This window comes from Miscanthus floridulus, chromosome 18, assembly GCF_019320115.1.
Source record: "Miscanthus floridulus cultivar M001 chromosome 18, ASM1932011v1, whole genome shotgun sequence".
NCBI lineage: Eukaryota > Viridiplantae > Streptophyta > Magnoliopsida > Poales > Poaceae > Miscanthus > Miscanthus floridulus.
The window spans coordinates 84,666,377-84,681,527 of NC_089597.1; the positions used below are offsets into that span (position 1 = coordinate 84,666,377).

Here is a 15,151-nt window from a genome sequence, read left to right on the forward strand (position 1 = left end):
AAAGCACCCATTATCTTGCATCTTACTGTATTAGAGCAACCTTTCCTTGAATGACTAGGGCCCAAGCACTTTGAACAGAGGAGATGGGCCTCGGTAGGGACCTTGTGTGCTGAGGGGGAGCCTGGCTGGGACCGAGTGAGCCGCTGAGCCAAGGGAGGGGCCATGCAGTGTTGAATTTGAATTTGAAACCAGGGGGAACCACCACGGGCTCCGCCGGAGAAGGCGCTAAGCATTTAGGAACCCAGTGAAGAACAGGCCGTGATGGCCGCCTGGAGGAAGAACTCAACTTGATTTTTGGGAGATCAGAGGGATCCACATCAAAATTCTTTGGATAATCTGCAGGGTAATTGAGGCGCAGGAAAACAGATCGACACGAGACCGGAGTAGATCGGACAGCCTCAGCGAAGGTTTTCTGGATTTTGAACCGACTCTGGTCCACTCAGACTATTGTTCTAGGCACCAGAGATCAAAGTCTTTGCGCCAATTGGGGCCTCCTTCAACCCAATGAATGAAGACAATAAAAATGTTGCAAATGAAATGCTTTAACTTGTAAACCATGAAACCCACATCTTTGCAAGAGATGGAGAAACGGTACATGGGTTTTTAATTTCGGTATTACAAAAATTTCGGCCACCACCGAAACTACCGAATTTCGCGAAATTCGGCCGAAATTTCGGCGAATTTTTTTAGAGACTAGCACATGAAGTATGTTTTTTCTAAAAAAAACATTTAAATCTAAACAAATATTAGTATGATTTATGACTACATATCTATTGAATACAAAAATATGCAATATAAACAATAAAAAATTGAGTCTAAAGTTATATAACACATGTATTAGTGTATTATAAAATTTTGGATTTTTCTTTCGGCCATCACCGAAATTACCGAATTTCGCGAAATTTCGCCGAAATTTTGAACCCTAGGTACATCCACCTAGAGAGGTGCACCACATGGAAATCTTTTGCCATTCCACCGAGGCAAGATTGGAGGAGACCCACGGACTCCTCATTGAGACAAACCGCAGAGTGGTCAAAACTAGCCACTAAGAAAAACGGCTTAATGGGGGAGAGGGGAAGGGACTCACTGAGCACTTGAAACGTTGGGACACCGGTTTTTCAAACTTGATTCCTAGATCGAAGCCGAGATCCGAGAGCCTGGCCATGGAAGTGAGCTTGGATCAACAACAAATGTTTTCCATTTGCACACTTGATGATGGTTTGGCATGATTGAGTCTTCCAATTAAAGCAGCTTTAGAAATCCCATGAGTTTGTTTTTCTTTTGCATGGTACAGGAGCATTGTTCAGAAATCAACCGTTAGATTACTGGTCATCATACTCGTTCATTGGCCAAAGCAGAATAGTTCACTTTTATGAAAGTCGATTTTTAGATCTGATAATTGTTCAAAAGTCCAAAGAAACAACTTAATATTCTTTGCCTGTTCAATATCATGATCCATAAAAAAATGTTGTCATCTGCATATTGCAAAATTGACAAGCTATTTTCCACTTAGGTTTGGAATGACTTATTTTATTTGGCCTTCCTCCTTAGCTCTAGATAAGATGATAGCTTAATTATCCACAAAAATGTTGAACAAGATCGGTGACAGGATCATCTTGCCTAAGACTTTTCTTGGTTCGGAAGTATTGGCCCATTTACTCATTATAACCACATTTCCACAAAAGTCTAATCACACCACCTTTGGATTAAAATCCTTCAGTCCCAACGCTTGTTTAGGAAATTCCAGTTCACCTACAGTTGATACTTGATAAAAATGTTCCTAGATAGATTACACGATTTTCTGCACACCAGAAGAGGGAAAAAAACACAACTGTTTACAATAGCAGCCAGTATACTCCGTTTCGGTTGTTTCGAAACCAGTGTCAAATCAGCAATTTACAATTGCCACAGGAGCAAGGATATATCTGCTTTGCCAACCGCCCATATAATCAATTCATGAAACTTTGTTCCTGCATCGGACAGCAGACAGGGATAAGAACAAGAGAGTCAGGAACTCATCAATCGGTATAACTGGTAAAGTATAAGGTACTCTACTCAGGCATATGATGCGTGCCAGGTCGCTCACCAGCTGATCTTGGAGAGGATCTTGTCGAAGTGGAAGAGGTGCTTGCGCACGCGGTAGACGTGCAGCGTGTACATGGCTGCAGCGCAGGTCACCAGGAAGAACGACAACACGATCAGCTCGCTGAAATCCTGCTCAAAATTAATGGGACCGACCATCACCTTCTTCCCTTCTTTGTATATACGGAGCATGTCAATTCATGCCTAGTACTAGTAGTTACAGCATCTAGTAGTCGTCGTTCATGGCAATGGCACTCACCCTGGGATCGGAGATGATGATGCCCATGACATAGGTGAGCAGGTCGAACACGGACTGCAGCGAATTCTGCACCCCACCCACCACGCACCGCTCGTGGTCCGGCACGCCGTCCTGCATCAGCTGCATCACGGCGAGGTCGAACATCCAGAGCCCTAGGCGCGACGCGGCGACGCCGGCCATCAGCATCCACGCCGACGCCACGTCGCTGGCCGCCCAGATGGAGGCCACGCACACCAGCAGGCAGCACCACTGGCCGCAGAGCAAGGTCCAGCAGCAGTTAAATTCACTGAAACCTGATGCTTAGTTTGTATGTCGCGCTGTGCATTATTGCATACTAGTACCTGCATCCAAATGGACCATAGCCCTGTTCGTAGCGTGGACACCCATGAGTGCACCACAGGGTACAGCAGCGTTGCGCCGATGCCGACGATGGCGCTGAAACCCCTTGCCAAACTGATGACGTACGCAGGTATGCCTTTCCAGTCCAGGGTCGCCGTCATCAACGTGCCAAAACTGCAAAACCAGCACATACAGCATTTCATTACTCTTTGCGTTAATCAGACATAATTTAAGCTGGGTTAATTACGTTATCGCATCTCACAACCGGTTATTTCGTTGGCCTCCAGTAACCTGATCTCTGAGCGTTCGATGATCCGATCCGACGCTTGCGTGCGTGCGGCGCCGGCGCGGTTCGACAACTACGCAAAGCGCGCGCGGGCAGCCGCTCCGCTCCAGCTAGTAGCTTAGATTAGCTCCGGTCAAAAGCTAGCTAGAATGCGTAGTACTCGTCAACCGCCTTGGAAAAGCGCGATATCGATATCCACCGAGCGAGCGATCGCAGGGCAAGGCAGGGCAGGGCTAGCTAGGCCTGTTACACATATAGGATCACTAGGAGCACAGATCTATCCGGTAGAATGGTTCTATTTGAGATAAAAGACGTAGCACATCCTAAATTCCTAATACATGTAGAACTAGAGAGACAGAGAGGGAAGAGAGAGAGGTGAGATGTCACCGGTTATCGGAGGGTTGTAGTCGAACGCCATGCAGTGGAGGCGCGGTCCAGTGGCGATGTAGAGGCGATGATGAGGTCAGTGGCGACTTCCCGTCGCTGGCAGCACCATCACTTGATCGGTTAGCGTTTCTCTGTGGGTAGGTTATGGTGGCTCAGGTCAACCTCGTAGCAAGAGCTTCGACTCCTACATCCCTTTATGGTGCTGTGCAACGGGGGCCCACTAACCAAGGAGTGGTTGGACACCCCGACCAGGGCGTTGATCCAAGGGACCAATTGGCCATTGGGTCAATTAGTGGAGATCAACCTAACATTCTCCCCCTTGATCTCATCTTATTTTTTAAACTTAACTTACTTACTTTATCTTGTTCCCATTTCATCATAGATCAGTGTATAGAGCGTGCCTCATCGTCACGGTCTGTTGCCATTAGATTAAACGGCTACAACACACTTCTCTGTTTTAAAACAGATACTCAACTAGGCCCTTAGTATCCATAAATCATAGGCTTTTCCATAAACCCATGTCGACTGTGTGTTCTCTGAACGCACTGGGTAGTTAGCCTTTGGTAAGCAGATCCGTAAGTACTTACTCGATACTTATGTGCTCAATGCTTTTAAAATGATTCTGAATTTTCTCCTTTACAACATATACCTTAGTGTCAATGTGTTTGACAGCACACTTGACTTATTATCTTAGGAGTTAACTTACTTTAAATGGTTATTGCTGTTGTCTACCATTGTTAAATCCGGATACAAATTTTCTTAACCTCCTTTTGCCTGTTCTTTAAGCCTCAGACAAGCTATAATATGATATGCATCACTGATGACACCCACGACTATTTTTTTGGAGCTTTTCCACAATAATACTCTAACTGCGAGTGTTAACAACTGCTGTGGATTTCACTACACATCTCGCCAAGACTTGACCTTTTGTACTCTTAACAATTTGAGATTTCTTATTTTTTCTTATTCAGCATGAGGCCTATAATACTTTGCAAAAATGCAAGATATTCTCAACTCAATTCCAATGATCTATATCTGAACTGAACTTCTGCCAAAATATCACGGATACATAAACTACGTCAGGCTAAGTTCTTACTTGTACTTGTACACACATCAAGCTTCCAACAACTGAAGCATATAGAACCATATTCTTTTGATTGATCTCATATCGATTTCTAGAACATTTAAAGTTCCCAAATCTATTACCCTTGACTATAGGAGCAGGCGTAGGTTTACTCGCATGCATACTTTATTTCTCTAGAATCTTTTCAAATATACCTTTTGCAATAGTCCTAATACCATATTTTCTTCTATCTCGGTGAATTTTAATTCCTCGAATCAATGACGCTTCACCAAGATCATTCACATTGAAACTTAAGGACAAAACTTTTTCTTCTCCAATGACAGATTAACATCACTATTAATGAGTAGAACGTCATCTATTCATAGGATGTGGAAAGTGAATTTTCCATTCTTGAGCTTCACATAAACGCTATTGTCCTTCTCAATTTTCTTAAAACCTAAACTTTCTCATTGTTTCATCAACTTTAAATACTAATGTCCAGAGACTTACTTTTAACCCATAAATGGATTTCCACATGCGGCATCCCATATGTTCTTTTCTTCTATGACAAAACTTTTTGGGTTACGCTATGTAATCATTTTCATATAAATCCCTATTGAGGAATGCTGTCTTTATATCTATCTGATGTAATTCTAAATCGTAATGTGCCATTAACATCATTATGATTCTAAAAGAATCCTTACATAAGATTGGAGAGAAAACTCTCATTATAATCTATTCTTTCTCTTTGCTTAAAGCATATTGCCATAAGTTGTGCTTTATATCTTTTTACATTTTCTTTGGAGTCACATTTTGTCTTGTAGATCTATTAACAGCCTACTATTTTGGCTCCATTAGGAATTACTTCTAAGTCCTAAACATCGTTGGTATTCTTCAAATTCATTTCAACTTTATATCTTTCTAGCCATTTAAACGAGTAAACGCTTCTCATGGCTTCTTCAAATAAGGTGGGATCGCCCTCCATTTGAATTTCTTTACTAACATAAATTTCATAGTCATTGTAAAAACTGGTTTACTAATTTTTTGAGACCTTCTGGAGCCTCAGCTACTGACACTTTCATATGGGGCTGTCGTTGCTCTTCATTGCCAAGAGGCAATTGATTCTATAGGCTCCTATATCACAAGATCCTTGTTTACACTATTGATTTTCTTCGAAGAGCCAACAACATGTGTTGTATTAGTCATACAACATCAATATGTATTAAGAAACTTATTGCTCCTGAGTCACTGGAGTGGGCACGTAGTCCCTCTTGTCTTCAAGTCTTAGGTCTCTACATACCTCTATATATCATGCTCCTCCAGATCTTCCCATCTTTTATAAAGATAATGTATCTTTAAATATCTTATTTTGGGTTTAATCCATTAAAAACCTCATATGACGTTTTAAGCACCACCTTAACATCTTGGAGGCTGACTACGCTATCTTCCTGTCAGAACTTTAAAAGGTCTAGGAATTTAGCTATTTCTCTATTTAGGGGTATCATCGTTGTGACAGTTGTACTCCTCCAACGGTCGCATCCACCTTAATTAATCTTTATCTCACTCTTAATAAAGAGTATTTTTCTTAATTGATCTTTATATTCTCCCCCTCGAAATATGGCATGAGCTTTACTGCCATAATTTTGATAACTATTCAGAAAGCCTGTGAACGAGGAGACACTTATAACTTACTTCATTCACATGATTATGTCATGTAAACAAAGTTGATCCGTTTAGGAGTACACTTTCCTTATTTCACTTCAACAACTCAACGAGGTCTTTTATTAGCTGTACTTTTGCAAGTCACACTTGCATCTTTTTCTTATCCTTTGATTAGTATTGACCATGACAATGTTTTTTTATTGTGCCACGGTCAATACTGGGACAGCATAAGAGCTATCTAAACTTTTCTCACGATGCGGGATACAAACATGTGAATCATCACAAAACTTCTCCCGCTATGCAGGATTGACTAGCATAAGTACTATGCCAAAACTCCCCCCATGCGGGATACATTTATACGAAAACTTAGTCATGACGACTAAAACATTCACATATACTTTATTTTCCAATTAAATATTCCCGTTGGTTCCAATTTAATTAGAAAATTAGTAAATTAACAAAAAATTATCATGAACTGGCTTGATTCAAGCCTTTTTATTCACATACCCCAGCATTGCAGCCCGTTGGCATGCAGCCGAGTGATCTTGTCAGTTAAAAATAAAACATGCAATATGTTTCTACATCAATTCTATATCACCGTTGGGCAGAAAATAGAATTGATGCATTAAAACTCATAAATTAACTTGAAATCCATATAACTACTCTTCAAAATTAAATTCTCCCGTTGGTTCGAATTTAATTAGAAGATAATCAACTTCATTGCAGCGAAAACTTAATAGTGAAATACATTTTTTTAGTTCAGGAGCATTTCTTGTCCTTATCTACTCTCTAATAAATTGACCACGTTGGTGTAAAATTTATCAGAGATTTAAACTTCAAACTTAAATTTATTATAATATTGTCATCATCAACGTTGGTCAGAAAATGACAATACCATAATCTTACATAAACAAAAACGGAATACTCTAATGAATTTTTTTCGTTGGTTCCAATTTAATTAGAGGATCAACATAATCATAATTTTCTAAATATAACTGCTCTTCAAATTAAATTCTCCCGTTGGTTCGAAATTAATTGGAAGATAATAATCATTAAACTTTGTAGCGGAAACATGAGAAATTCTTTATCTACTTTTCAGAAGCATTTTACTTTACTCATCTACTCTCTGAAAAAATTATCCCGTTGGTTCAAATTTTGATAGAGATTTAAAACTGACAAAATTCATCGAAATTTGCTTATGAAAACTGTCAAAACTGCTTCTGAAAATGAATAAAAACTTAAAACATTAGCTACGTTCATTTGGCCCGGCCTATGAAAAAACAGCATGCGGCCTAGCTTCATAACGCAGCAGCGTGCGGTCCAGTCTAGCGAAATCGCCCTGGCCTGGTCTGCTGATGCACGCGTTGTGCCTCCGAGGCCACAACCTGGGCTTAGGCTAGCAAAGCCGCCCGCCCGCGCGCTCCCGCCTAGGCTAGACCCCGGTCCGATCAGCGCTGGCCGTTCATCTGAGATCGACGATCGTCCACGCGTCTCGTGTGATCAAAAGCGTGCCGCGGCCGGTGCCCCCAAAACCCTAATTCCATTTTGCATTCTTCCTATCTCTCTCTTCGCCGCGCTCCTTCTTCCTCAACGCAGAAGCAGCGAGCGGCGACCGAGCGAAGGGAGAGACCATGGCGTCGTTGCTGGCCCCCTTGTCGACGCGCGCTCCCCACGTGGGTGAGCGCACCGCCATCGAGCGGACTAGCGGCGGTGCCCTGATCCCCACGGTGAAGATCTCCCAAAACCCCAAAACACTAGATCTGACCGGCCTCTTCTCCATCTTCTCTCTCTCCGTCCCGCGACGACACCTAGTGAGCCGAGGCGATGATGGCGCCATCGCCGGCCCCCTCGCCGGCGCGCGCGCTCCCCAACGAGTGAGCGCGGAATCGTCGAGCGGCCTGGCTGCGGCGTCCTTGGCCAGAGCACGCGTCCGGTGGCTCGACCCTTCTTCTCGCGCGCCAATGAGGCGGCAGCGCGGTACAGTGGTGAAGTATGTCGTTTCCCCTTCGCCGTTTCTCATTTGATTGGATTTTTCTTCCTTTTCTTCTTGGATCTATCTGATTTCTTCCTTTTCTTCTCAAATCTATCTGATTTAGGGTTGGGGATGGGGTTAGGATCGAGATTAGGGTTAGGGTTTTCTTAACTGTTCATCTTCCCCGAGCGGTTTCTTCACGGGTTAGGGCTCAGTTAGAGTTTTCTTAAAACCGGGACCCCGTTCTTACTGCTTTCCTTCATCGATTAGGGTTAGGGTTCAGTGACCCTCTTCTCTTCTCAGATCCGAATGGATCTAATCTGTTTCTTACCCCTGACATGATCTACATCTAGACAGAGGATTCCGATAGGCTAGATCTACACCTAACCTGGCTCCGATACCATTGTTAGACATATAGGATCATTAGGAGCATAGATCTATCCGGTAGAATGGTTCTATTTGGGATAAAAGAAGTAGCGCATCCTAATACATGTAGAATTAGAGAGACAGAGAGGGAAGGAAGAGAGGTGAGATGTCACCGGTCATCGGAGGGTCGTAGTCGAACGCCATGCAGTGGAGGCGCGGTCCAGTGGCGATGCAGAGGCGACGGTGAGGTCGGTGGTGGCTTCCCGTCGCTGACAGCACCATCTCTTGATCGGTTAGCGTTTCTCTATGGGTAGGTTACGGTGGCTCAGGTCAACCTCGTAGCAAGAGCTCCGGCCCCCACCTCCCTTTATGGTACTGTGCGACGGGGGTCCACCAATCAAGGAGCGGTTGGACGCCCCTGATCAGGGCGTTGATCCAAGAACGGGCCAATTGGTAGAGATCAACCTAACAAGGCCGTCTTAACAAACCTGAGCACCCATCATTATGAAGCTAATCTACCGATCGGTCGGTGAACTAAAGCTGGTCGGCCGGCTGGCTCCCCCGTGATGCCACTGTACGACGTGATCATGCATCTGTGCTCCCTTGTTCTGCCGCTTGAAGACGAGATCTGCTCTTGGTTCTTCCATATGTATTTGTGCATAATTTGTGAACGATTTGATAAGATTTATGAATAATTTGACATATATTTCTCTTATGTCTGGAATCCATAGAAATAATTTATATATTTTTTTAGAAAATTTGGCATATATTTGTGTTATTCTCAACTTACATCACTCTGTCCAATAAATTATACTGAAAAAATCATTTTAAATATAGTAATGAAACGGTGTAAATATAGCTATAAGACAGTGTAAGTGCATGAGAAAAAATCTGATTGTTAAAAGAGGCTAAAACAATCTATTGTTGGCTCGATAGATTCTGCTATTGCAACCATCGGCAATAGAATTTCGTAATAATGAAAGAGAAGAGGTAGCTTTACCTCAGGACGGTGAAGTAGAGGAAGGCGAGAGCGACGCCTGGGAGCGCCACGTCCTGCCTCAGGTACACCACCCATGACTCCCAGCATGGTATGATGGATAGCTGCTCCGACATCCTAACCCTCCAATCCAGCTCCTTATCGGCCGGTGACACGATCTCCGACGACGACGACGAGATCAACATGGCCTCTGTTGCATCAGCTGTTCTCAGGCGGCTGCTCTCAGCGAGCGCAGGCACGCCATTGTACACAGAGACGAAGAGCCAGTATTCCAGCCCCACCGAGGCGACGTTCCACACCGCCAGAGTTGCCGCGGAGGCCTGCGCCGACACAAAGCTGATGACGAGGCCGGAGAAGACAGGGGCCAGCAGCTTGCAGCTCAGGTCGATCCGCCGGACCACCGAGTTGATCCCCGTCAGCACTGCAGGAGGGTGCCTGCTCGAGATCACCACCACCCTGCGGCAATGCAACAACTCGATCAACTTGTGGGTCAGGATTCAGGACAGATATATAAGAAGCTAGTAGTTAGATATTACCGTACCATTCTCTCTCGATCAGTATGGTTCCGGCAAGTGTTGAGAGCGCTGCTAGCGCACCTGACACGTTGGTCACGATGACCAGCGCCATGAAAACAGGGAAGCTTGTGGCTTTCAGGTCGTCGTAAACAAGCAGGGCGGTTACTGAGGCTCCGGCGATGATGAAGGACAGGCTTTGGACTAACAGCCACAGGCCAAGGACCTGCAATTTTTTCATTGGTTATTAATTGCTTGCTAGGAGGGATATACAAGTGTCATAGGAAGTGACTGATTGTCGTTGTGTCGCTCAAACTGTCTTTGTAAGTTAAACCCGAGTGCTGCTGTGGGGCGCTGCTGCCCTACCTCTTGCAAAACTCTATTTCTTATCTTTCTCTCAATGAAACATGTGCCTAGTTATGTTCTGACAAAACAAAAATCTTATACCATTATTCCTATTGTTTGTGATTCTGTTTTACTTCCTAATGGAGAAAGCACTACAAGGAATAGTGACTAAGAGGATCTGGGTAAATGTATTCGTGAAGCCATATATAGCTATTGTGCTCCAAAAAGCATTCCAACAGCTTGTCTATATTGTTTCCATTTTTTCTAGCTGGTTATCCCACCATTCTCATTGACCATATTTCTCTAGGGAGTCCTGCTAGCTATATGTGTTTTCCAATTTAGCTAGGCTGTTGTAAAACTCTATATTTTAGATGTGCTTTCTATTTTACATAATGGCTAAATCTCACAATTTAACATCTAATTTTACCAAGTCTGTTGGAGTTGCTCTAAGTGAGGAGTGGTTGAGTGACTGAGTGTTTGACTTACTAAGTGGCTGAGTGCTGAGTGATTGAGTGTGGAGTGTCTAACTGCCTGACAGGCCGAGTGGCTGAGTAACCAAGTGGCTCAATGGCTGAATGGCCAAGAGTCTGAGTGCACGAGTGGTTCAGTGCCAAGTGGCTGAGTGTCGAGTGACCGACTGCCTCTACGCCTGGGTGGCTGAGTCTCTGAGTAACTGAGTATCCGAGGTCATGAGTGGTTGAGTGCCAAGTGGCTGAGCGTCGAGTTGCTGACTAAGTGACCGAGTGGCTAAGTGTTTGAGTGACTGAGTATCAGAGTGCATGAGTGTTGAGTGCCAAGTGGTTGAGTGGTCCAATGCATGACAAACTAAGCCGCTGAGTCTCTTAGTGTGGTCAAGTAACTGACTGATTGAAGAGTGGCAAGAGTGGTTGATTGAATGACTGAGTGTTGAGCGGCTAACTGATGGAGTGTGTCAGAGTGCCTATGTGACTAAGTTGTATGCGTATGCAATATAATCATCAGTTATTAATTTACGTACCATACCATTCAAATGTATTAAATACAACTTACAACCTCTCTCAGTATTAGTTAATTTAATTTGTTTTCTCATATGATAGTGATGGTTATCTACATATGATCTTCTAGAACAATATACTATAAACATAGTGTGTTCGTTCAAGCTTTAAATATTATAGTCTTATTTTTTTCCATTGCAACATCATCCTCTAAACAAGGAGCAGTAGGTTGGTAAACATGGCGAATGATGGCTGACTTGAAGGTATGTGAGCTTGTCAACGAGTGCCTTGATATACAGTTAGCAACTACTCCCTCCGATAGTTACTCTATTAATAGTATATTGTTTATGCGATGATGTATACAACACTATACTATATATAATAAATACTATACTATAATAAATTATTTTTTAACATAATATAACATTTATGTGCCACAAAATTATTTAAAATTTTGTATTTGTCATCCAAAAGGTTGTTGTAATTAGACCAACTCTAGGAGGCCTCTATTTGAGTCCTTTTCCTAGTTTTGAGGGATGAGGAGAGGGGAGGGAGCAAAATACACACGACCTTACTCCGGCCTTTAAAAGTAGGCGACCTTCAAATCTTCCTCTCGAACCCTCGTTCCTCGGAGGGTCCGGAGGGAGTGCTAACTTTTCTATTTTGATGGTTGTGCAGGCTTTTTCGCCCGCACCTGCTCGACCTTCCATGCTCACCCAACCCTGTCAGGTTCCTCTCCGCCACTTGGGAGACTCCTCCATCCTAGCTAGGCGTCTCCTATAGATCACTCCCTGGCGGCCCAGTGACTTCATCCCCGTGGCTCCTCGACGCCTCACGACGCCCTTCCCGCTCCTTTGTCGAGGGGCCGGACCTCACGGCTCCCACCCCGCAGCTTCTCGATGCCTCGTGACGCCCTCCCCGCTCCTCCATTGAGGAGCTGGCCCTCACGACTGCATCCTCGTGGCTCATCTACGCCTCGTGACACCCTTCCCGCTCCTCCGTTGAGGGGCCAATGGTTTGCCTCCTCTGTCGGGCACCCGTCTCTTGGTGGCTCCCCTCCTCCGTCGAGCACCTGGATGAGCCCCTCCCTCGCTACACCCCTCCCTCGGTGGCTCTTCTCTTCCGTTGCCAATACATGGCCGAGTTCCTCTCAACGGGAAAGAAGATAAAGAAAGTGGATGACGTGTAGGTCTCATGTGTCGTTTCTTCTAAGAATGAATTTGAGGACCCTTTTTTGAGGTCTCCTGGAGTGGAGTTTGAAAAACAGAAAACCTCAAAAGCAGGGCAAATAGAGAACCTATTTTGAGATCACCGCTGAAGTTGCCCTAAGAAAACAAATAAACCACGTATACGTACATATATAATTTTGAACGCGAGGAATAGTAGTTTGATGAACATGGCGAATGATGCATGGCTGACCTGAAGGTACGTGAGCTTATCGACCAGCGTCCCAACTATGGGACCAAACACGGCGACGGAGGACGACTCGACGACGCCGTAGATCGCCGTGAAGAGCAGCGAGCCTGGCCAGATGCGGATCATGTACAGCCCAACTGAGAACTCCCACATCCTTAATTTGCCACCGGAAAACCACAAGATAATCTGACTATTAGTAGTATTATTTATTATATATCCATATATGCGTGGTTTATAATCCATGGTAGCAACAAGGAGATTGTCGAAAGCTGAAATAGAGAGTGAGGAAAAAAAAACCGAAGGAAAAGGAAACAGGCGCTGATTTGAAAACTCGAGGAGGAATGAAAGGTATGTAACTGATTACGGAGTGAACGCACCTGGCGCCCCATCTAGCGAGGGCGTGGCCGGCGTAGAGGCAGCGGAGCAGGGACGCGTCCGGCGACGGCGAGGCCGCACTTCGGTTTCCGAGAAGAGGCGCGAGCTGCCCGCCCTCGATTGCCGCATCTTCGTCCATGTCGGCAGCCGCGGCCCGCACGGGCGGTCCTCGATCGCCCTCACCTGATCCCGAATCCCCGACCCGATCTCACTTGAGTACCGCGACGACTTGCGGTGGCTTGCTGTGTGGCTGACCAGACGAGCAGGGCAACGTCCTACACACCGATCAGATTCACGATCTTCTCACGGAGTCGTCTCGTCTTATGTATTCCTGCTCCTATTGTATAAAAAGCAAACATATTTGTTTATGATCCTTTGCAGCCGAGGCGGCATGGAACATGGAGGAGAGGTGCGACCAGCCGACCACACGATGGATCGCACATTCAGCAAGCGCTAATCTCAACATAACAAAACAATTAGGGTGACGTGCGTTGGAACTGTCGCGTCGCCAGGCGCCGTTCAAACAACAGGAAAGATACAAAAAGCTGCTAGCATCACACTGAGGTGGCAATTGGTGGCGAGTTTGCCCGGCGGAACAGCCAAAAATCAGTGGCGGTACGGTGGCGGGTGGCGGCAGTGGGATTCGCGGATCAGAAATCAACCTGCTTCAACACGCGATCCATGCCGCGGTATGTACATCGGATGATCGGAGCAGCACTTCACTTTTTGCCTGGCTCACTCTGATACGTGGATCTAGCCAGTATATTGTATATAGCAGTTACGGGTTACCTGCTCTTCAATATATTCTATATATATATCGCTGACGGCTAACAGCGTCAATATCTGTAGAACACACTATTCAATGCATCGGCAGCAGATTACCGGAATATATGCACAAAGTAATTTCTTGTGTGGTTTTTGTTTTCTACAAATAATAAAAATCTAGTTTAATCTATAAGAATTAATAACTAGTTTATTTTAACGAGAAAAATTTGAAGCTACTCACTTTGTTCCAAATTAAAAGACGTTTCGTCTTTTGTAGATACATGACGTTTATTATGTATCTAGAAATAATGTAAGTGCATAGCAAAAATTAAATGTTACTAGAATTTACTTAGAGTTCGTCTTTTGTAGATACATGACGTCTTATAATTTAGAACGAAGGGAGTAGTACTTTTTCTTAAAAATATTATCTATTTGTTGGTAATTTATTTAGAGTTATTTAGAATTTACTTATTTATGGTCATTTGTATTATTGCCTACTAGCAAACATATCCATACGTGCAACAAAACATGTGACTTATTGAGTGATCATCTAAATAGTTTTTGGCTCCAAGATTTATTCGATGGTATCATCTGTTCCAATATATTTATAAAATCAAACTCTGGGCCATTGCTAAATGCGTGAAGTGCACAGTTATAACACATATGAGCATAGGTTATGTGTCCGGGTCACATAGGGGAACATGATAAGGAGTGACCTGACGGTATTATGAAAAGTAACGCTCGGAAGAATTTCTTCTCTATTTAATGTTACTAGAAAAATATCCCATGCATTGGCGTGTGATTTTCTTAGAAATAAATTTGTAATATATATACCATTACTACATGGTACCCGGGTAATCTGTGTGTATATGAGCTTCACTTGCATGTTATTTTATTGCATTGGATCTAGTAAACAATGGTAAGATAATGGAAGAAAAGCTAATAGAATATTAGATCACATTATAGAATGATAGGATGATGAAACAAAAAGCATATATAGATGACTTGCACATTGATAGATTAAAGATTGCAAGCTAGTGAGGCATTTAGTGGGGAATAATGTGGACATCTTGCATGAAGAGATTGAACATTTAGTAAGGATGAGCTTTGTTAGAGTATATAAATTAGGTATACTGTGATGATCCTATGGCAGTGTCTTGGGGGGGGGGGGGGGGGGGGGGGGGGTGGTGTTGGCGTCGGAGGGGGGCGTGCGTAGAGGGACGGTGGCGTGCGGTGAGCGGCATGCGGGCTCGGGAGAGGGGTGGCAGCGGCGCTAGATAGAGAGATAGATAGATATATATATATATATATATATATATATATATATAGAGAGAGAGAGAGGAGAATTGTT

At 43.9% G+C, this 15,151-nt stretch overlaps 1 protein-coding gene across 1 annotated transcript; it reads right to left on the bottom strand.

The window, feature by feature from the left end:
* Nucleotides 1-1,687: 1,687 nt before the first annotated feature.
* LOC136522585 (solute carrier family 40 member 1-like) lies at nt 1,688-13,362 on the bottom strand. The gene is made up of 8 exons (XM_066516391.1): nt 13,038-13,362; nt 12,664-12,814; nt 9,955-10,151; nt 9,417-9,869; nt 2,683-2,854; nt 2,342-2,590; nt 2,087-2,214; nt 1,688-1,970 (listed from the first exon to the last, which is right to left on the bottom strand). The coding sequence occupies exons 1-8, from the start codon at nt 13,172-13,174 to the stop codon at nt 1,955-1,957; spliced, it is 1,503 nt and encodes a 500-aa protein (XP_066372488.1). The 5' UTR covers nt 13,175-13,362; the 3' UTR covers nt 1,688-1,954.
* Nucleotides 13,363-15,151: the final 1,789 nt, after the last annotated feature.

Excerpts from the sequence above, each read along its gene's own strand:
- LOC136522585 (XM_066516391.1), bottom strand. The coding sequence starts at position 13,174 with ATGGACGAAGATGCGGCAATCGAGGGCGGGCAGCTCGCGCCTCTTCTC. Across the intron at positions 12,815-13,037 it reads CTCGCTAGATGGGGCGCCAG|GATGTGGGAGTTCTCAGTTG; the intron begins GTGCGTTCACTC and ends TGGCAAATTAAG. Across the intron at positions 9,870-9,954 it reads ATACTGATCGAGAGAGAATG|GGTGGTGGTGATCTCGAGCA; the intron begins GTACGGTAATAT and ends GCATTGCCGCAG.